The sequence below is a fragment of the Pseudophryne corroboree genome, chromosome 5 (genome assembly GCF_028390025.1).
Source record: "Pseudophryne corroboree isolate aPseCor3 chromosome 5, aPseCor3.hap2, whole genome shotgun sequence".
Classification (NCBI taxonomy): domain Eukaryota; kingdom Metazoa; phylum Chordata; class Amphibia; order Anura; family Myobatrachidae; genus Pseudophryne; species Pseudophryne corroboree.
The window spans coordinates 377,903,711-377,926,629 of NC_086448.1; the positions used below are offsets into that span (position 1 = coordinate 377,903,711).

General features: G+C 45.4%; 1 protein-coding gene across 2 annotated transcripts in view; it reads left to right on the forward strand.

Annotated features, from left to right (window-relative positions):
* PKD1L1 (polycystin 1 like 1, transient receptor potential channel interacting) overlaps positions 1 to 22,919 on the forward strand; it is a 608,224-nt gene that overhangs the window by 295,628 nt on the left and 289,677 nt on the right. For both annotated transcript variants that reach the window (XM_063922691.1, XM_063922693.1), the window contains exons 26-27: positions 6,940 to 7,097; positions 19,286 to 19,383. In XM_063922691.1, coding sequence (XP_063778761.1) covers positions 6,940 to 7,097; positions 19,286 to 19,383 — 256 coding nt within the window. The remainder of the gene's footprint in view (positions 1 to 6,939; positions 7,098 to 19,285; positions 19,384 to 22,919) is intronic.

The window sequence follows — 22,919 nt, forward strand, 5'->3', positions numbered from 1 at the left end:
CTTGCTTCTAAGCAGACGATTGCTAGTTGGATGTGTAGTACAATTCAGCTTGCACATTCTGTGGCAGGCCTGCCACAGCCAAAATATGTAAATGCCCATTCCACAAGGAAGGGGGGCTCATCTTGGGCGGCTGCCCGAGGGGTCTCGGCTTTACAACTTTGCCGAGCTGCTACTTGGTCAGGGGCAAACACGTTTGCAAAATTCTACAAATTTGATACCCTGGCTGAGGAGGACCTGGAGTTCTCTCATTCGGTGCTGCAGAGTCATCCGCACTCTCCCGCCCGTTTGGGAGCTTTGGTATAATCCCCATGGTCCTTACGGAGTCCCCAGCATCCACTTAGGACGTCAGAGAAAATAAGAATTTACTTACCGATAATTCTATTTCTCGTAGTCCGTAGTGGATGCTGGGCGCCCATCCCAAGTGCGGATTGTCTGCAATACTTGTACATAGTTATTGTTAACTAAAACGGGTTATTATTGTTGTGAGCCATCTTTTCAGAGGCTCCGCTGTTATCATGCTGTTAACTGGGTTCAGATCACAGGTTGTACAGTGTGATTGGTGTGGCTGGTATGAGTCTTACCCGGGATTCAAAATCCTTCCTTATTGTGTACGCTCGTCCGGGCACAGTATCCTAACTGAGGCTTGGAGGAGGGTCATAGGGGGAGGAACCAGTGCACACCACCTGATCCTAAAGCTTTTACTTTTGTGCCCTGTCTCCTGCGGAGCCGCTATTCCCCATGGTCCTTACGGAGTCCCCAGCATCCACTACGGACTACGAGAAATAGAATTATCGGTAAGTAAATTCTTATTTTTTCTTCGTTCTGGTGATCGTAATGTGATTGACAGGAAGTGGGTGTTTCTGGGCGGAAACAGGCCGTTTTATGGGTGTGTGCGAAAAATAAGATTTTACTTACCGATAAATCTATTTCTCGGAGTCCGTAGTGGATGCTGGGGTTCCTGAAAGGACCATGGGGAATAGCGGCTCCGCAGGAGACAGGGCACAAAAGTAAAGCTTTCCGATCAGGTGGTGTGCACTGGCTCCTCCCCCTATGACCCTCCTCCAAGCCAGTTAGGTACTGTGCCCGGACGAGCGTACACAATAATGGAGGAATTTTGAATCCCGGGTAAGACTCATACCAGCCACACCAATCACACCGTACAACTTGTGATCTAAACCCAGTTAACAGTATGATAACAGAGGAGCCTCTGAAAGATGGCTTCCTACAACAATAACCCGAATTAGTTAACAATAACTATGTACAATTATTGCAGATAATCCGCACTTGGGATGGGCGCCCAGCATCCACTACGGACTCCGAGAAATAGATTTATCGGTAAGTAAAATCTTATTTTCTCTATCGTCCTAGTGGATGCTGGGGTTCCTGAAAGGACCATGGGGATTATACCAAAGCTCCCAAACGGGCGGGAGAGTGCGGATGACTCTGCAGCACCGAATGAGAGAACTCCAGGTCCTCCTTAGCCAGAGTATCAAATTTGTAAAATTTTACAAACGTGTTCTCCCCTGACCACGTAGCTGCTCGGCAAAGTTGTAATGCCGAGACCCCTCGGGCAGCCGCCCAAGATGAGCCCACTTTCCTTGTGGAGTGGGCCTTTACAGATTTAGGCTGTGGCAGGCCTGCCACAGAATGTGCAAGTTGGATTGTGCTACAGATCCAACGAGCAATCGTCTGCTTAGACGCAGGAGCACCCATCTTGTTGGGTGCATACAATATAAACAACGAGTCAGATTTTCTGACTCCAGCTGTCCTTGCAATATATATTTTCAATGCTCTGACAACGTCCAGTAACTTGGAGTCCTCCAAGTCACTTGTAGCCGCAGGCACTACAATAGGCTGGTTCAGATGAAATGCTGACACCACCTTAGGGAGAAAATGCGGACGAGTCCGCAGTTCTGCCCTGTCCGAATGGAAAATCAGATATGGGCTTTTGTAAGATAAAGCTGCCAGTTCTGACACTCTCCTGGCCGAAGCCAGGGCTAGAAGCATGGTCACTTTCCATGTGAGATACTTCAAATCCACTTTTTTTAGTGGTTCAAACCAATGAGATTTTAGAAAGTCCAAAACCACATTGAGATCCCACGGTGCCACTGGAGGCACCACAGGAGGCTGTATATGCAGCACTCCCTTAACAAAAGTCTGGACTTCAGGAACTGAAGCCAATTCTTTTTGAAAGAAAATCGACAGGGCCGAAATTTGAACCTTAATAGATCCCAATTTGAGACCCATAGACAATCCTGATTGCAGGAAATGTAGGAATCGACCCAGTTGAAATTCCTCCGTCGGAGCACTCCGATCTTCGCACCACGCAACATATTTTCGCCAAATTCGGTGATAATGTTGCACGGTTACTTCCTTCCTTGCTTTAATCAAAGTAGGAATGACTTCTTCCGGCATGCCTTTTTCCTTTAGGATCCGGCGTTCAACCGCCATGCCGTCAAACGCAGCCGCGGTAAGTCTTGAAACAGACAGGGACCCTGCTGAAGCAAGTCCCTCCTTAGAGGTAGAGGCCACGGATCTTCCGTGATCATCTCTTGAAGTTCCGGGTACCAAGTCCTTCTTGGCCAATCCGGAACTACTAGTATCGTTCTTACGCCTCTTTGCCGTATAATTCTCAATACCTTTGGTATGAGAGGCAGAGGAGGAAACACATACACCGACTGGTACACCCAAGGCGTTACCAGCGCGTCCACAGCTATTGCCTGCGGATCTCTTGACCTGGCGCAATACCTGTCCAGTTTTTTGTTGAGGCGAGACGCCATCATGTCCACCATTGGTCTTTCCCAACGGGTTACCAGCATGTGGAAGACTTCTGGATGAAGTCCCCACTCTCCCGGGTGAAGGTCGTGTCTGCTGAGGAAGTCTGCTTCCCAGTTGTCCACTCCCGGGATGAACACTGCTGACTGTGCTATCACATGATTCTCTGCCCAGCGAAGAATCCTTGCAGCTTCTGCCATTGCACTCCTGCTTCTTGTGCCGCCCTGTCTGTTCACATGGGCGACTGCCGTGATGTTGTCCGACTGGATCAACACCGGTTTTCCCTGAAGCAGAGGTTCTGCCTGGCTTAGAGCATTGTAGATTGCTCTTAGTTCCAGAATGTTTATGTGAAGAGACGTTTCCAGGCTCGTCCACACTCCCTGGAAGTTTCTTCCTTGTGTGACTGCTCCCCAGCCTCTTAGGCTGGCGTCCGTGGTCACCAGGATCCAATCCTGTATGCCGAATCTGCGGCCCTCCAATAGATGAGCACTCTGCAACCACCACAGAAGAGATACCCTTGTCCTTGGAGACAGGGTTATCCGCTGGTGCATCTGAAGATGCGACCCTGACCATTTGTCCAACAGATCCCTCTGGAAAATCCTTGCGTGGAATCTGCCGAATGGAATTGCTTCGTAAGAAGCCACCATTTTTCCCAGGACTCTTGTGCATTGATGTACAGACACCTTTCCTGGTTTTAGTAGGATCCTGACAAGCTCGGATAACTCCTTGGCTTTCTCCTCCGGAAGAAAAACCTTTTTCTGAACCGTGTCCAGAATCATCCCTAGGAACAGCAGACGAGTTGTCGGCATTAACTGGGATTTTGGAATATTCAGAATCCACCCGTGTTGTTTTAGCACTTCTTGAGACAGTGCTAATCCCAACTCTAGCTGTTCTCTGGACCTTGCCCTTATTAGGAGATCGTCCAAGTATGGGATAATTAATACGCCTTTTCTTCGAAGAAGAATCATCATCTCGGCCATTACCTTTGTAAAGACCCGAGGTGCCGTGGACAATCCGAACGGCAGCGTCTGAAACTGATAGTGACAGTTTTGTACGACGAACCTGAGGTACCCCTGGTGTGAAGGGTAAATTGGAACGTGGAGGTACGCATCCTTGATGTCCAAGGATACCATAAAGTCCCCTTCTTCCAGGTTCGCTATCACTGCTCTGAGTGACTCCATCTTGAACTTGAACTTCTTTATGTACAGGTTCAAGGACTTCAGATTTAGAATAGGTCTTACCGAGCCATCCGGCTTCGGTACCACAAATAGAGTGGAATAATACCCCTTTCCTTGTTGTAGAAGAGGTACCTTGACTATCACCTGCTGAGAGTACAGCTTGTGAATGGCTTCCAAGACCGTCTCCCTTTCGGAGGGGGACGTTGGTAAAGCAGACTTCAGAAAACGGCGAGGTGGATCTGTCTCTAGTTCCAACCTGTACCCCTGAGATATTATCTGCAGGATCCAGGGATCTACCTGCGAGTGAGCCCACTGCGCGCTGAAATTCTTGAGACGACCGCCCACCGCCCCCGAGTCTGCTTGAGAAGCCCCAGCGTCATGCTGAGGCTTTAGTAGAAGCGGGGGATGGCTTCTGTTCCTGGGAAGGAGCTGCCTGTTGCTGTCTCTTCCCCCTTCCTCTGCCTCGTGGCAGATATGAATATCCCTTTGCTCTCTTGTTTTTAAAGGAACGAAAGGGCTGCGGTTGAAAAGTCGGTGTCTTTTTCTGTTGGGGAGTAACTTGAGGTAAGAAGGTGGATTTCCCGGCTGTAGCCGTGGCCACCAATTCTGATAGACCGACTCCAAATAACTCCTCCCCTTTATACGGCAAAACTTCCATATGCCGTTTTGAGTCCGCATCGCCTGACCACTGTCGTGTCCATAAACTTCTTCTAGCCGAAATGGACATAGCACTTACCCGTGATGCCAGTGTGCAGATATCCCTCTGTGCATCACGCATATAAAGAAATGCATCCTTTATTTGCTCTAAAGACAGTAAAACATTGTCCCTATCCAGGGTATCAATATTTTCAATCAGGGACTCTGACCAAGCTACTCCAGCACTGCACATCCAGGCTGTCGCTATAGCTGGTCTTAGTATAACACCTGTATGTGTGTATATACTTTTTTGGATATTTTCCATCCTCCTATCTGCTGGATCTTTAAGTGCGGCCGTCTCAGGAGAGGGTAACGCCACTTGTTTAGATAAGCGTGTGAGCGCCTTGTCCACCCTAGGAGGTGTTTCCCAGCGCGCCCTAACCTCTGGGGGGAAAGGGTATAGAGCCAATAACTTCTTTGAAATTAGCATCTTTTTATCGGGGGCAACCCACGCTTCATCACACACCTCATTTAGTTCTTCTGATTCGGGAAAAACTATAGGTAGTTTTTTCACACCCCACATAATACCCTGTTTAGTGGTACCTGCAGTATCAGCTAAATGTAACGCCTCCTTCATTGCCAAAATCATATAACGTGTGGCCCTACTGGAAAATACGGTTGATTCGTCACCGTCGCCACTGGAATCAGTGCCTGTGTCTGGGTCTGTGTCGACCGACTGAGGCAAAGGGCGTTTTACAGCCCCTGACGGTGTTTGAGTCGCCTGGACAGGCACTAATTGATTGTCCGGCCGTCTCATGTCGTCAAACGACTGCTTTAGCGTGTTGACACTATCCCGTAATTCCATAAATAAAGGCATCCATTCTGGTGTCGACCCCCTAGGAGGTGACATCCCCATATTTGGCAATTGCTCCGCCTCCACACCAATATCGTCCTCATACATGTCGACACACACGTACCGACACACAGCAGACACACAGGGAATGCTCTTAACGAAGACAGGACCCACTAGCCCTTTGGGGAGACAGAGGGAGAGTTTGCCAGCACACACCAAAAAGCGCTATATATGACAGGGATAGCCTTATAATAAGTGCTCCCTGTATAGCTGCTCTTATATATAATTTTTTGCCACTATTTTGCCCCCCCTCTCTGTTTTACCCTGTTTCTGTAGTGCAGTGCAGGGGAGAGACCTGGGAGCCGTCCTGACCAGCGGAGCTGTGTAAGGAAAATGGCGCTGTGTGCTGAGGAGATAGGCCCCGCCCCTTTTTCGGCGGGCTCGTCTCCCGCTCTTTAGTGTATACAGGCAGGGGTTAAATATCTCCATATAGCCCCCGGAGGCTATATGTGAGGTATTTATTTAGCCAAATAGGTTTCATTTGCCTCCCAGGGCGCTCCCCTCCCAGCGCCCTGCACCCTCAGTGACTGCCGTGTGAAGTGTGCTGAGAGGAAAATGGCGCACAGCTGCAGTGCTGTGCGCTACCTTTAGAAGACTGAGGAGTCTTCTGCCGCCGATTCTGGACCTCTTCTTGATTCAGCATCTGCAAGGGGGCCGGCGGCGCGGCTCCGGTGACCATCCAGGCTGTACCTGTGATCGTCCCTCTGGAGCTGATGTCCAGTAGCCAAGAAGCCAATCCATCCTGCACGCAGGTGAGTTCACTTCTTCTCCCCTAAGTCCCTCGTTGCAGTGATCCTGTTGCCAGCAGGACTCACTGTAAAATAAAAAACCTAAGCTAAACTTTTTCTAAGCAGCTCTTTAGGAGAGCCACCTAGATTGCACCCTTCTCGGCCGGGCACAAAAATCTAACTGGCTTGGAGGAGGGTCATAGGGGGAGGAGCCAGTGCACACCACCTGATCGGAAAGCTTTACTTTTGTGCCCTGTCTCCTGCGGAGCCGCTATTCCCCATGGTCCTTTCAGGAACCCCAGCATCCACTAGGACGATAGAGAAAAACGCTACCGTTTCTGGGAAAAACGCGGGAGTGGCTGGAGAAACGGAGGAGTGTCTGGGCGAACGCTGGGTGTGTTTGTGACGTCAAACCAGGAACGACAAGCACTGAACTGATCGCAGATGCCGAGTAAGTGTGGAGCTACTCAGAAACTGCTAAGAAGTGTCTATTCGCAATTTTGCTAATCTTTAGTTCGCAATTTTGATAAGCTAAAATTCACTCCCAGTAGGCGGCGGCTTAGCGTGTGCAAAGCTGCTAAAAGCAGCTTGCGAGCGAACAACTTGGAATGAGGGCCATAGAATTTCCCAATAATGAGTACAGCAGAATAATATGAAACATCTTAGTTTAATCAATGTACTTTTAATTGTTTTAAATATTGTTTTGCAGGATGAAACATTGAATACAACTACATTTGTACTGTTTCGGGACAAAATAAATTTCCATCAGTTCAATACAACTGTTAAAAACAAACAGTCAGCACTGCAAATAACAATTAGGTTTTCTAAGCCCAAATCCAGAACGTTTCCTGTCTTGCTTTTGATAAGGTATGTGAAGCTTTTCTTGTACTATTGGAATTTGCATAGTACTTTGCACAGTGAAACAATGCAAGAGAGGACAGTGTAACTTACAGTACATGGTTTCAGTGTTTCATTATAAAGTTTTCAATGGTACTCCACATATTCAGCTGCCCTTTATTTTGCCTAGACATACATAACAGAGGCCATTGATTTTAAGTTACAAACCTGGAAGGTGTTTGTTACTGGCTTCTACCTCAGTTTAAATGGTGTATTTATTAGCTGCCGTAGTTTACAGGCAAGGGCGTAGCTACCATAGGTGCAGGCAGTGCATCTGCTATGGGGCCCAGAGCTGAGAGGGGCCCACCTTCCCTGTCACAGTTACATGTGTTATATACATTTTTTGCCATTGAGGGGTGCTTTAGGGGTCCTTTCAAACTTTTTCCTTGGGGCCTGCAATATATCTAGGTATGCCCCTGGACCTGCTCATTGTAGTGTGGTATAAAATGAACTGGAGGGCATTTTAATGTTATATAATATGAACTGGGGCACTGTAATGAGGCAGAATATAAACGGGGAGCACTATATATCATAATGTGAATTGGAGGTATCGTGACATAATGTGTACTGGCAGCTCTAACATGTGACATAGGGTGAATTTAAGCACTACTGCGATTAATAAAAGACACTAGGGCACTACTATGGGGCATAACATTAAATAAGGCTCTGCTATGGTTCAGAAAAAGAACTAGGGCACTATTATAGGGCATAAAATTAACATCTGCTACAGAGATGTGTCTCTCTAGAAGCATTCAGTGGCGCACACAGGGGGGGGGTTTCCGAGTACCTGGAAACCCCCCCTGATAACCCCAAAAAATGTTTTGAGACAGAGACACAGCTGTCTCTGTCTCAACAAAAGCAAAAGCCGCGACCGCGATCGCAATCGCGATCGCGAACGGAGCTGCAGCAAGAGCAGAGAGCTATGCAGCTCTCTGCTTAGAGAATGTCCCGGGTGCCGGGGGAGCTGCTGGCTGCGCATGCTCAGCCACAGCAGCTCCCTCCCCCTCACTCTGCCTCACGCTGCCGTGGCCGCCCCTCTGTAAGTAGTTTGAAATAATTGTTTAAGTGTGTTTTTGTATGATATGAATGCATGTATGTATGTATGTATGTATGTGGGTTTGTGTGTGTGCTTGTATGTACAGTATGTATGTATGTATGTGTGTTTACATGTGTGAGTGTATGTATGTGTTTACATGTGTGAGTTTGTGAATATATATATATATATATATATAAATGTGAGAGATATATATATATATATATATATATATATGAACATAGAATTTAGTTGGTGCGCTACTTTCCTTCTCAATTAATGAATTCAAAAAAGAGTCCAAGGTAGATTAACTTGCACTTCGGTTCCACAGGGTATTCCTGTAGTTGGCAGCTCAGTCCTTCAAGGTGTCACTAGGTTTAGTGACAAATTAATCTGGAAAAAGACAAGGGGGGAGGGACAAGCGCCTAATAGTGCAGTAACTTCACAACAAATTAGGTTGTGTATGATGTCGTATCTATAGGTAATATGCGTACCAGAAGTATGATTTATAATGGGCACATCAAACGCTATAATAGCTGGTGTTTTTGCACCGCAATTGGTCCCCTGGTTAGATGTCAATATGGATGTTCTCCAAATCGTCAATTTGCAAATTCGTCGGTCTGTAAATAATCAGAGCGAGAGGCGCCTCTCATAGTGCAGAAATCACTTTATAAATATTGAAATTCATAGAAAACGATAGGTATTAAGCGTACCAGAATATAAATACCAAACAGCTTTTAAATATGGACTTTTTTGTCAAGAGCGACTTTCCTTCATGTAGTTGGAGGTCGCATGACCAATAGAAATAAAACACAAAGATGGAATCAAAATAGATCAAGATCTACCTCATTTCACAAAAAAACCAACAGAGAAGAAAGCAGAATTACCAACAGGTACATAAACATCAACAGACATCCAGCGGAAGACCATGCAAGTACATCGACAGAACAGAGTTTTTTATCTAGGAATCAAATAAGACCATACAGAGACAGGGACCAACAAACGAGACTAAAAGAAAATGTAAGACTGGCATCTCCTTTAAAACGAAGACAACGAGACGAGGAAAACGAGGCGGAAGAAGAAAATCCAAGAAAGAAAAACCACAAGTAGCCTCTAAATTGAGTGAAACAGGAATCTTTAATCTTTCTAAATATGCTTTAACTCAACCACAAATCTCATTGCTGAGCAAAGGAGTAACTTTTGCCCCTATACAGAAACCAAACAAATTTCAGACATTCATTGACCTGAACAAATACATTAGGAAATTAACACTTCAAAGACACTTTGCTAGAAAAGATAATGCAATTATCTCCAACTACGAAACTAACAAATCCGGATTAAAGCAACCGTCGAAATATTATCCACTCGAATCTAAAGGGGCACATCTAAACATTTTTTACGACCTAGTAAAAAAGGATTTAATAGACCAAAAGGACCCAGAAATAAAGAAATTCAACCTGACAAAAGCAGAAAAATTGGCCTTAAAAGAACTTAAAGAAAATGAAGAAATTGTTCTAAGACCGGCGGACAAAGGTGGAGGCCTTGTTATTCAGGACCGCGACACCTACATTAAGGAAGCAAGAAGACTACTGGATGACGAAACATCATATAAACCACTGAGTAAAGATCCAACGGAAGAATTTACTACTGAACTAAGACATATATTAGTTCAGGGATTATACAACAATATCATCACTAAGGACGAGTTTCAATATCTGATGATAAACAATCCCATCATACCGATCATGTATCACTTACCCAAGATACACAAGGATTTAGAATCACCTCCCGGGAGACCAATAATAGCCGGCATCGAATCGTTGACCTCACATTTATCCGAATACATAGACGTGTTCCTTAAACCTCATGTCACTGGACTACCAGCCTTTTTGAAAGACACGACCAACATTCTGAATCTTTTAAAAAAATTTGAATGGAATGAAAACTACATATGGACCACCATAGACGTCCAATCGTTGTATACCAGCATCATACACGACAAAGGAATTGAAGCGTGTTCAGATATATTAGAGAAAGATTCAGAAATCACTGAACTCCACAAAAACTTTATCTGCCAACTCATTCACTTCACTCTGACCCATAATTACTTCAAATTCTTAGATCAATTCTACATACAGACCCGCGGTACTGCAATGGGCACAGTATTTGCACCCAGTTACGCGAATATACTCATGGGTATGTGGGAAGAACAACATATCTTCAATAATCCTCTTTTTCAAACCAATATTCGTCTCTTTAAAAGGTACATCGACGATATCATTTTAATCTGGGAAGGAACTGAAGAATCATTCACTGAATTTATGGAGCAATTACAAATTAATAATTTCAATCTAAAATTCACCTACAAGAGCAGCAAAACCCAGGTGGAATTCCTGGACCTGGTACTTTCCACTGAAGGAAATAAGATCACCACTAAAAACTATATCAAACCAGTTGACACAAATAGTTACTTACACTATAACAGTGCCCATACCACCAGTTGGAAGAATAATATACCATATTCACAATTATATCGTATTAAACGCAACTGCACAGACCCAGATACGTACAAAGAACAATCAGAAATCTACATTAACAGGTTCAGAGAACGTGGCTATCCAGAAAGTATCCTCGATGCTGCTCGGAGCAAAGGAAACAATCTGGAACAGAAAGACCTTTTGGAAACAAAGACTAGAGATCAAAAGAGGAAATATACAGCTCCCTTCATTACACAATACAATAGTAATGAAAAAAAGATCCGAAACATCTTCACCAAACATTGGCATATTCTAAAAATGAATCCAATACTGAATCAAGTACTTCCAGATCGTCCGGAAATCATCTTTAAAAAATCTAGAAACTTAAAAGAAATCCTTGCCCCAAGTCAGCTGAAAACATCTACAAAAACTAATGTCCAGACCATGCCCAGTTGTACAGGAACATACAAATGTGGAAGGTGTATCGTCTGCAAATTCGTGCACCCTAATAGGAAAACCTTTCATGACTCATCAAACAAAACAGAATTTAAAACGAAACAATTCATCAACTGTAATACAACCTCTGTTATCTACCTGGCCGAATGTGGATGTGGACTAAAATACGTTGGCAAAACCAAACGTCCTCTCAAATTGAGGATACAGGAACACCTCCGTAATATCAAAAATAAAGTGGAAAGCCACCCTCTTTCAAACCATTTCCTGACTCATCATTGCTCCAACACAGATACCTTTACGTTTAAAGGTCTGGAAAAAGTCACACTAGGAACAAGAGGTGGAGATCTTCCAAAACTGTTGTCTCAACGAGAAATGTATTGGATATTCACTCTAAACACCTTGAGCCCATCAGGTCACAATGAAGGATACGAAATTGCCCCCTTTCTTTAAGTCCATACCACTTCCAAAATACCTTTCTCACATTGTAATTTCTTTAAATATTATTTATTAACTATAGAATTGAGTATTATACCCTTAAAATTACTACAGACAAATTTTTAACATGTAAAAATATTGCCCATGTGGCTCAATAGTGTTAATTTCTGTTATATATAAAAAGATCATTTAACTAACAGATAGAAACATATTGATTCTGTGTTGCGTTCCATGTGTGGATAAAAATTTTTTCACTTAATATGTTACCTCCTATTACAGATACCACCTGTGTGTACTTATGACTTATTATATCAGCATTTCTATATGTTTTTATGTAATCATCTTTTAAATCAATAGAAATTTCTTCTTTATTTCACTTTTCAATATGCATTTCCGGTTAAGTACTGCGTTCCACCGGTTGTGCGTTCCACGTGCACTTCCGGTTTGCACGTGGGATTCCCCAAATATAGCGTCGCGCGGGTCACCATGGGTCACGTGACCGCTACGCGCTACGCAACATCAACAACGCAGTCTAACCCTCTGTAATGTATTTACTGCCGGACATGTCATATCCGATACGTCACTTCCGGCTACACGAGTATCGCGTCTTAAAGCGACTTCCGGTCTGCAGTTAATACATTTATATTCATTACTGTTATAAAAGATTGTCTCGTTTCCTATGTCTATGATTATTCTCTGTTGTTAACTATTCCATATGTTTATAAATCGCTCCTTTGTTACCTCGGAAGAGGTTTAAAAACCGGAAGTGATTTGCATAATTGGGTGCCACCCACTTATCTCTCAAGGGGATAAAAACAGTCAGAACATGGTTAGTCCCTATAGACACTCCTGAGGAAGCCTTTTACAGGTGAAACGCGTTGAGGACCTGTTCTGAACACCCCTGACACAGACTTATACGGTGGATATACCCCGGACCACTGAGAAAATCTCGGACTATTCCAGATAAGCTTTATGAACTCTCTTTCTCCTTGAGAATATTTTTTATAATATTTTTTATGTTTCTTTTTACCATATGAATTAAAACCCATATATCTTTTAGCCAGTGATATATTTATTTATACACGGCAATACACGAAGTCTGATACTCTCCAACTACATGAAGGAAAGTCGCTCTTGACAAAAAAGTCCATATTTAAAAGCTGTTTGGTATTTATATTCTGGTACGCTTAATACCTATCGTTTTCTATGAATTTCAATATTTATAAAGTGATTTCTGCACTATGAGAGGCGCCTCTCGCTCTGATTATTTACAGACCGACGAATTTGCAAATTGACGATTTGGAGAACATCCATATTGACATCTAACCAGGGGACCAATTGCGGTGCAAAAACACCAGCTATTATAGCGTTTGATGTGCCCATTATAAATCATACTTCTGGTACGCATATTACCTATAGATACGACATCATACACAACCTAATTTGTTGTGAAGTTACTGCACTATTAGGCGCTTGTCCCTCCCCCCTTGTCTTTTTCCATATATATATATATATACATATATAAAACCGGTAATCCTCCTTAGGTCCTGTGATAAGACCTCTATTGAAGAAAAATAGGCGGCACTCCAGGGACTTAAATAAAGTCAAACTGTATTCAAAAAATAAATTTCATGGTGCAAAAAACGTTTCAAGGCTCTTTGGCCTTTTCATCTGGTTATGCATTATAGGTGAGATCAATAAACAAAATACCTCTGTTTTTTTTCACCTCACCTATAATGCATAACCTGATGGAAAGGCTGTAGAGCCTTGAAACGTTGTTTTTTGATCCATGAAATTATTTTTTCTTAATATAGTTTGACTTTATTTAAGTCCTTGGAGTGCCACCTATTTTTCTTCCAATAGAGGTCCTATCACAGGACCCACGGAGGATTACCAGATATATTAATTTCAGGAGGCCACCCTGGCATCTTTGCTTTTTATCATCCAGAGTGCCAGACGACCACACAAATATATATATATATATATATATATATATATATATATATCTGCAAATGATGAATGGCACGTCAGAATCAGATAAAATGTACGGAAGCAGGATGGCACTCATAGAGACTAGTAAACCATAGAAAATCAGCACAGAACACTGTAGCTGTACGTCAACGTTTCAGAGTTAGACTCTTTTAAAGGAGTCTAACTGTGAAACGTTGACAAACAGCTTCAGCGTCCTGTGCTGATTTTCTATGGTTTACCAGTCTCAATGAGTGCCGTCCTGCCTCCGTACATATATATGTATGTATGTTTGTGTGTGTGTATATATCTATATATATATTTATTACACATACCTGCGCATATACATACACACCCACCCACCCACGGAAACCCCCCTCGCTAAATCCTGCGTTTGCCACTGGCATTGGGAACGGGGGGCCCTTCAAAATGTTGCTATGGGGCCCACAAAGTTCTGGCTATGCCCCTGTTTACAGGTCACCATGTCTGGTCTCTAAAAGCATATGTCTGTCCTGTGGTGGTGTCTTAATTCCATCTGTACCAAGATATTGTTGCATTGGGGTAAATCCATGGAAAGCAAATAATTTCTCAACCTCTTAGTTGTGGTTAGAAACGTCAGGGTCTATGTAGGTAATTTGTCATCTTTGTTCTTTATGACATGCACGAGAGAGGATGGCTTTCAATAAAACAAATAATGGCTACAGTATAAATCGGTAAGCTTATTGCACTCTACAAGAGAGTTTTGAATCCTGGTAACATTACAGCCTACTTTACCATTTCTGTGCATACCTCCTGCCAGGGGTGCTGTGGGCTCCTCCTGTACTCACACTGCACCCATTATACTGCACCCATTATAGATACGCCAGTGCCTCCTGGTCAGCAAGACACTGAACCTCAGAAACATAACCATGAAACCTGCTCCAAACTTTTATCAGATTTTACAGATTTAATATCTTTGCATCCTAAAGCACCCGTGTTGGATAGAATGTTTTGTGAACTGTGAAGAGCTGTGTTTGAGTGTACGCTCCACTAGGGGCAGCATTGTAATGTCACTAAATGTCCTCAGCAATGTCCCCCAAAGTGTAAGAAAGAGAACAGTGGGATTGTGGTCAAGAACTGTTCTTGTTTAATTGCTTAGTTCTGTTACTTATGGGCTGTTAAAGTTAAAGAATAATTAAGCACCTATTGGAGGAGTATAGAGGGGAGGAGATAGAATGCAAACAAGTTAGCAGTTTACTTTCAGTTCTTACCACAACACCAGCGCCTTCTATACCCCACTGTTAGCAGTGACCCCCAAATGGAATCAGATAAATTATTCAATGGTAAGTACAAAAATACACTTTTTCTTTTCAGGATTCTGGCTAAGTTTAATTACTAGCAGGGGCGTCGGAATGGGGGGGGGGGGGGCAAGGGGGCAGCTCGCTCCCCCCAAATATAAGAGAGGCGCCATCCACCCGGACCCGCGATTGCCCGCCTGACTTTGAGCCTGCATCCGCCGCCACTAGCGGCAGCGCTACCCGCTGTGTAAAGTGATAGCAGCGGTCAGTGCAGGCGCAACCCACTGAGCGGAAAGTTATGCAAAGCAGGGAGGTGCTCTCCCTGTGCTGCTACCTTGCTGCTGTCATGAGGTGCTGCAATGCCGGCCGGCGCTGTTACACACTGGAAGCGGCGCTGGTGTAGTACGGCGTACTAACACACTAGCACCACTGGGCAACTCAGACAGAGCTTCCATTCAGTGGCGGAACTAGCAGAGGTGCATTGCACCAAGTCTCGCCGCTATGTAGGGGCCCACAGCCGCCGGCATTACACAGAGTCACCCTGACTCATTGTAATGCTGTCGCTTCCAGCGCTGTGCCTGCCGCCAGTGCCCCAGTTCCTAATAATAAAATGCAGCACATAATCGGGGTCCCGGCCGCAGAGGGAGGAGGGGCTGCTCCTCTCTCTCCTCCCCAATCAAGCATGTCCGCGACTCCGCCCGCCCCACGGTCTTACTGGTGCCACGATACAGGTTGTAAAGGGTGAGGAGGGACGATCTCCCATCTCCTCCCCACTGTTCTCGAGCGCCTCCCCCTCCTCCCAGATGTTGTAGTGCTGGCCAATTGTCTGTTGAGTGCCCTTCCGTTCGTGCAGGAGGGGCCTCTCTCACTGCTCCTACAGTCCTACTCATTTAAGCTGGTTGTGTGGGACTGCCTGACCGGAGGGGGAGGAGAACACACTCTCTCAGCTCCTCACTCCCCTTTCATGTTTATTTTCCACCCTCCCCCCTGTCCCCTGCTGTCCGTGGCACTAAAAAATCAATTGGAGGGAAGCAGAGACACTGGCCATCTCCATGCCCAGCAGCAGCCCTGGATTGCACAAGCCACAGACTTCAGGTAGGGAAAAAAGCAATGCTAGAGTATGAGAAGGTGGCAAGTGCTGCTCAGCCTCTCTCCCCCCCCATCTTCCTTCCTCTTCACCCATCAATACCTCTCCCATTTCTCCCTCCCTCCTTCTCCCCCTCTCTCTCAGGGTGGGATGTACTAAAGGGAAAATGCGGTAAAACCCCATTTTACCGCATTTTCATATGTACTAACCCCCGACCGCCGCGTTTTCGCCCCATAGGGTATCGCCATCTTTCTATGGCGATACCCTATAAAAGCCTATGGGATTCTTACCGCCGCATCCTGCCGCTCCCCCCCCGCGCCGCTCACGACAACCCTTCTCCCCCCAGCATACCTGTGTGTCACTGAGCTGCTGCGGCACCCCTCCTTCTTCTCCCCCGCAGCACAGCCTTTTCTCCTTTGGGCTGCAGGGGCTGAGGAGGAGGAGCCCGGGGACTCCCTGAACACGTCACCTCCCGGGTCTGGGAGGTGACGGAGACCCGTGCTGACCCCCGCCGAGCCCTGCACACATCATCGCGGGGGCCTCCTATACCGCATTGCGATACTAATCGCATATAATAGTACATATGCAATTAGTATCACTGCGGTAGGCGGCGATGACATATAGTACATCCCGCCCTCAGTCTGACTCTTTCTCTCCATAATTCCCCTCTCTTTCTCAGTCTCCCCCTCTCTTCCTTGATCCATCTCCCCTTGTCTCTCTCTATGGTTATGGCTAAAACCAAGTTGGAGCCATGTCATCAGGGAGAAGAGCCATGCCCAACCGGAGTACCCAAAATGTACCGTCGCGGGCTCGCTTTACTCGCCACACTTGGGATCGGTGGCTTGCGGATTACTAAAGGGAGTAGTTGGTGGCGTGGATAGGAGAAGAACTATCCCGCTGGCTTAGCTCCACCCCCTGGTGTCGTGGCCCCCCTGATATCAGACATCTTTTCTCCAACTTTATTCTAGCATCTACCCTCTCTCCATCTCCCCCTCTTTATTAGTCTGCCTTTCTTTCTCCACCTATCCCCTCTGTCTCTATTTCTCAGTCTCTCCCTCTCTCCGTCTCCCTCTCTGTTCCCTTGCACCTCTCTTCCTTCCTCTTCACTCCTCTTTCTCTCTCTCTCTTCATCTCCCCTCTCTCTGCCTCTGTCATTCTCCGTCCCCCCCTCTCTCGCTCTCTGCCTCTGTCATTCTCCATCTCCCCCTCTCTCCCTTTCTCAGTCTCGCCCTCTCTCTGTCTCCCCCTCTTGCTCTGTCTTCCCCCTCTCTGTCTCCCCCTTCTTCTCCATCTCTCTCTCTCTCTCTCTCTCTCTCTCTCTCCATCCCTCTCTCCCTCCGTCTCCCATCTCTCTCTGTTCCTCTGCACCTATCTTCTTTCCTCTTCACCCCTTCTCTCTCTCTCTCCCTCCCTCTGTCTCACCCTCCCTCTCCTTTTCCTTAACATAATTCCTCTTCTATCCTTTTAGTAAATTCTTCCACTAGTATTGTCTTACCTCAGATCTCATGTTAAAGGCTGCTTGTTTTTTTTTTTGTCTGCATTTTTTCATCCTCCAATGACTTTCTCTGGCACCCACTGCTTCTCCTTCCCACCCTCTCCTCATCACCCTTTGTCTCAACCTTTCACCAACTCTCCATTTCTCTGTCACCCTCTGCCTCATCCCCGTCATCCTCTTCCTCATCTTCGTCACCCTGTACCTCACCCTGACACCCTGGGGTGGAGGAGGGGGGCCCAAAGCATATCCTTGCACCTGGGCCCACCACTCACAAGTTCCGCCACTGCTTCCATTAATCTACCTGCCTGCTCCCCAGTGCGGCTACGAGCGGCTCTGGAACATTTCGGGCAGCTCTGACAGGGCTTCTATTAATCTACCTGCCTGCTTCCCCAGTGCGGCTACGAGTAGCTCTGGAATACACTAGTACCACTGGGCAGCTCTGACAGTGGTACTAGTGTGAAATGTTCCAGAGCCGCTCGTAGCCGCACTAGGGAAGCAGGCAGGTAGATTAATAGAAGCCCTGTCAGACCTGCCCGAAATGTTCCAGAGCCGCTCATAGCCGCGCTGGGGAAGCAGGCAGGTAGATTAATGGAAGCCCTGTCAGAGCTGCCCAGTGGTACTAGTGTGTTCCAGAGCCGCTCGTAGCCGCACTGGGGAAGTAGGCAGGTAGATTAATAGAAACCCTGTCAGAGCTGCCCGAAATGTTCCAGAGCCGCTCATAGCCGCGCTGGGGAAGCAGGCAGGTAGATTAATGGAAGCCCTGTCAGAGCTGCCCAGTGGTGCTATTGTGTTGGTACGCCGTACCACGCCGGCGCCGCTGTCATTTAGGGTTTTTTTTATTCAAAAGTAATGCTTCGCCGGGTCACCGAATTTAAGTCCCAGCAGCGGCACAAAAATAAAGCTGAGCCTCCGCCTCCCCTTGATTGGCTCCTGCACATATGTGACAGTGCAGGAGCCCAGCACCAGTAGCCCACCGCAGCATCGGTCACGGTGGGAACTGAGGGAAGATGGGAGGAGAAGAGAGAGAGGATGGAAAAGCACAAGGGGAGAGGGGTGAGGAAGGTAAAGTAAAACATAGGCGTGGCTCGGTAGTAAAGTGGCTAGACCCTGGGGAGAGGCCAAGTGCCAGGAGACAAATCAATATCGGGTCTGGCCTCGATAAATGCAGGGTGCCTTTATACACTTCCCCCCCCCCCAAAAAAAATAAAAAATAAAAAAATTACAAACATACAGTAGTAAAACAAAAAAGGGTGTGTGTTTTTTTTGTTGGAGAAGAAATACTTTCAGTGGCCCCATAATTTAACAGCCAAACTTGTGATTGACCGCCTTTCCTTGAGCTTTCCGGCTGACAATCAGTTTGTCCCCTGTGTATACAGTATGTCCCTCTGTCTCCCTGTATATATGTGCTGCTTTCACCCTGTGTATGTCCCTCTGTCATCCTGTGTATGTCCCTCTGTCACCCTGTGTATGTCCCTCTGTCATCCTGTGTATGTCCCTCTGTCACCCTGTGTATGTCCCTCTGTCATCCTGTGTATGTCCCTCTGTCACCCTGTGTATATACTGACATAGGGGTAGGGAAGAGGAGCACAGGAATGAGAAGGAGAGGAGATATGAATGAGGAGGAGGCGCTCTACAGTGTATATAATGGGCTCTACCAGACATAATATATATAAGGGGATTTACAAGGCATATTGTGTGTAAGGGGGTTCTACCAGACATGGATATAAGGGGCCACTCACTCCCAGCTGCTCCATAGAGTTCCATACAGGTACTAATGTCCCGTCTAAGGTGGCCAGTAATTAGGGGCGCCAAACTGAGATTTTATTTTGCCCCCCCAACTGAAAAACGTTCTGACGCCCCTGATTACTAGCAAAATATAAAAAAACGTGGATTTTACAAAAGTCTGACATATTTGTATTATTTTTAACAGGCACTCTAAAAAACCTTCTCCATCTACCTTTAACATAAAGCAAATACATTGGGAAGAAGATTCTGCTGACATATTTATTCCTGCAGATTCCATTAGAGGTTTGTTACCTTTACTTTTGTACTGAAAAGACTGCTATGAAAGATTTAAGTAAATGACTCTCTACTTGCTTTCACATCCAAATAAGGGCCCTGATTTATTATGGATCGCTATATGAGAGAGCGATGTTCACAAATCTGCTATTGCTAAAATTCTCATGTGAAGAGCCACCCAGAAAGGATTAAAGACACCCACCGATGCATTCGCAAATCTGAATAGGCATTAGCAGATTCGCAAATGCATACGCAAAAAAGGACACCATCGACATTTGCGGCTGACCCGAGCATACTCAAATCAATAAGATTGCATTTGCACCGTGCGCCATGTTTTTGAATGCAGCGTTCGCAGATTACAACAGATACACTCCACCAAAACAGACATGACACTCCTGCGTTTTCCCAACCGCTCCCCACCAACGCCATCTACCACCCACGAACGGTCAGCTCTTGTCAATAAAAATGCATACTCTTTACAATTAGGCTGTATATTCAAGACGATTGCATTTTGCTCTTTGCGCATGTGCAATGCATTCACAGTGATTGCCAATAATCACTCACTACGTGCTTTCTCACATTTACAATTGGTAATGAAAAGTTAAGTTTTCATGACAAAGTTGCAGGTCTTGCTGGACTAGGATAATACGCGTACATATTGTGTGCATTTAATTCAAGATACCTAAAACCGGTAAAATAAAAATAAAATTTCAAAAACTACATATATACATATATATCGGTCCAGGTGAAACGGCACTCGGAGATCATGAAAAAGTGAAGAGATTTTATTTCATGTCATTAACGTTTCGGGGCAGCAAGCCCCGTCCTCAGAATGAACACTGCAGAAATATATATATATATATATATATATATATATATAGCAAGACAATGTACGGCACCCCCGGCTCCTCAGTAAAGCTTGACGCCAGCCAGAAAAGATATCAACGTGTCTATATTATGGAAAATTTTCGTCAGGTTAAACCTGATGAAAATTTTACATAAAATTGACTTGTTGATATCTGTTCTGGCTTATTCAAGCTTTATTGAGGAGCTGTGAGTGCCGTACATTGTCTTGTTACATTGACCCTCACGGGATGGTGCAGGGTCCAGGGGCAGATTTCAATATATTACAGGGAGTGCCGGACCAACTGGCGTATATATTTATATTTATATATACACAGGTTGAGTATCCCTTATCCAAAATGCTTGGGACCAGAGGTATTTTGGATATGGGATTTTTCCGTATTTTGGAATAATTGCATACCATAATGAGATATCATGGTGATGGGACCTAAGTCTAAACACAGAATGTATTTATGTTTTATATACACTTTATACACACAGCCTGAAGGTAATTTTAGCCAATATTTTTTAGAACTTTGTGAATTAAACAAACTGTGTGTACATTCACACAATTCATTTATGTTTCATATACACCTTATACACACAGCCTGAAGGTCATTTAATACAATATTATTAATAACTTTGTGTATTAAACAAAGTTTGTGTACATTGAGCCATCAAAAAACAAAAGTTTCACTATCTCACTCTCAATCAAAAAAGTCTGTATTTCAGAATATTCCGTATTTCGGAATATTTGGATATGGGATACTCAACCTGTATATATATATATATATACACTGCTCAAAAAAAATAAAGGGAACACTTAAACAACACAATGTAACTCCAAGTCAATCACACTTCTGTGAAATCAAACTGTCCACTTAGGAAGCAACACTGATTGACAATCAATTTCACATGCTGTGCAAATGGAATAGACAACAGGTGGGAATTATAGGCAATTAGCAAGACACCCCCCAATAAAGGAGTTGTTCTCCAGGTGGTGACCACAGACCACTTCTCAGCTCCTATGCTTTCTGGCTGATGTTTTGGTCACTTTTGAAAGCTGGCGGTGCTTTCATGCTAGTGGTAGCATGAGACGGAGTCTACAACCCACACAGGTGGCTCAGGTAGTGCAGCTCATCCAGGATGGCACATCAATGCGAGCTGTGGCAAGAAGGTTTGCTGTGTCTGTCAGCGTAGTGTCCAGAGCATGAAGGCGCTACCAGGAGACAGGCCAGTAGATCAGGAGACGTGGAGGAGGCCGTAGGAGGGCAACAACCAGCAGGGCAACCAGCAGCAGTACCGCTACCTCCGACCTTGTGCAAGGAGGAACAGGAGGAGCACTGCCAGAGCCCTGCAAAATGACCTCCAGCAAGCCACAAATGTGCATGTGTCTACTCAAACGATCAGAAACAGACTCCATGAGGGTGGTATGAGGGCCCGACATCCACAGGTGGGAGTTGTGCTTACAGCCCAACACCGTGCAGGACGTTTGGCATTTGCCAGAGAACACCAAGATTGGCAAATTCGCCACTGGTGCCCTGTGTTCTTCACAGATGAAAGCAGGTTCTCACTGAGCACATGTGACAGACGTGACAGAGTCTGGAGACGCCAAGGAGAACGTTCTGCTGCCTGCAACATCCTCCAGCATGACCGGTTTGGCAGTGGGTTAGTAATGGTGTGGGGTGGCATTTCTTTGGGGGGCCGCACAGTCCTCCATGTGCTCGCCAGCGGTATCCTGACTGCCATTAGGTACCGAGATGAGATCATCAGACCCCTTGTGAAACCATATGCTAGTGCGGTTGGCCCTGGGTTCCTCCTAATGTAAGACAATGCTAGACCTCATGTGGCTGGAGTGTGTCAGCAGTTGCTGCAAGACGAAGGCATTGATGCTATGGACTGGCCCGCCTGTTCCCCAGACCTGAATCCAATTGAGCACATCTGGGACATCATGTCTCGCTCCATCCACCAACGCTACGTTGCACCACAGACTGTCCAGGAGTTGGCGGATGCTTTAGTCCAGGTCTGGGAGGAGATCCCTCAGGAGACCATCCGCCACCTCATCAGGAGCATGCCCAGGCATTGTAGGGAGGTCATACAGGTACGTGGAGGCCACACACACTACTGAGCCTCATTTTGACTTGTTTTAAGGAAATTACATCAAAGTTGGATCAGCCTGTAGTGTGTTTTTCCGCTTTAATTTTGAGTGTGACTCCAAATCCAGACCTCCATGGGTTAATAAATTTGATTTCCATTGATAATTTTTGTGTGATTTTGTTGTCAGTACATTCAACTATGTATAGAACAAGGTATTTAATAAGAATATTTCATTCATTCAGATCTAGGATGTGTTATTTTAGTGTTCCCTTTATATTTTTGAGCAGTGTATATATATATATATATATATATATATATATATATATATTTATTTGCTGGAGGTCATTTTGCAGGGCTCTGGCAGTGCTCCTCCTGTTCCTCCTTACACAAAGGCGGAGGTAGCGGTCCTGCTGCTGGGTTGTTGCCCTCCTACGGCCTCCTCCACGTCTCCTAATGTACTGGCCTGTCTCCTGGTAGCGCCTCCATGCTCTGGACACTACGCTGACAGACACAGCAAACCTTCTTGCCACAGCTCGCATTGATGTGCCATCCTGGATGAGCTGCACTACCTGAGCCACCTGTGTGGGTTGTAGACTCCGTCTCAT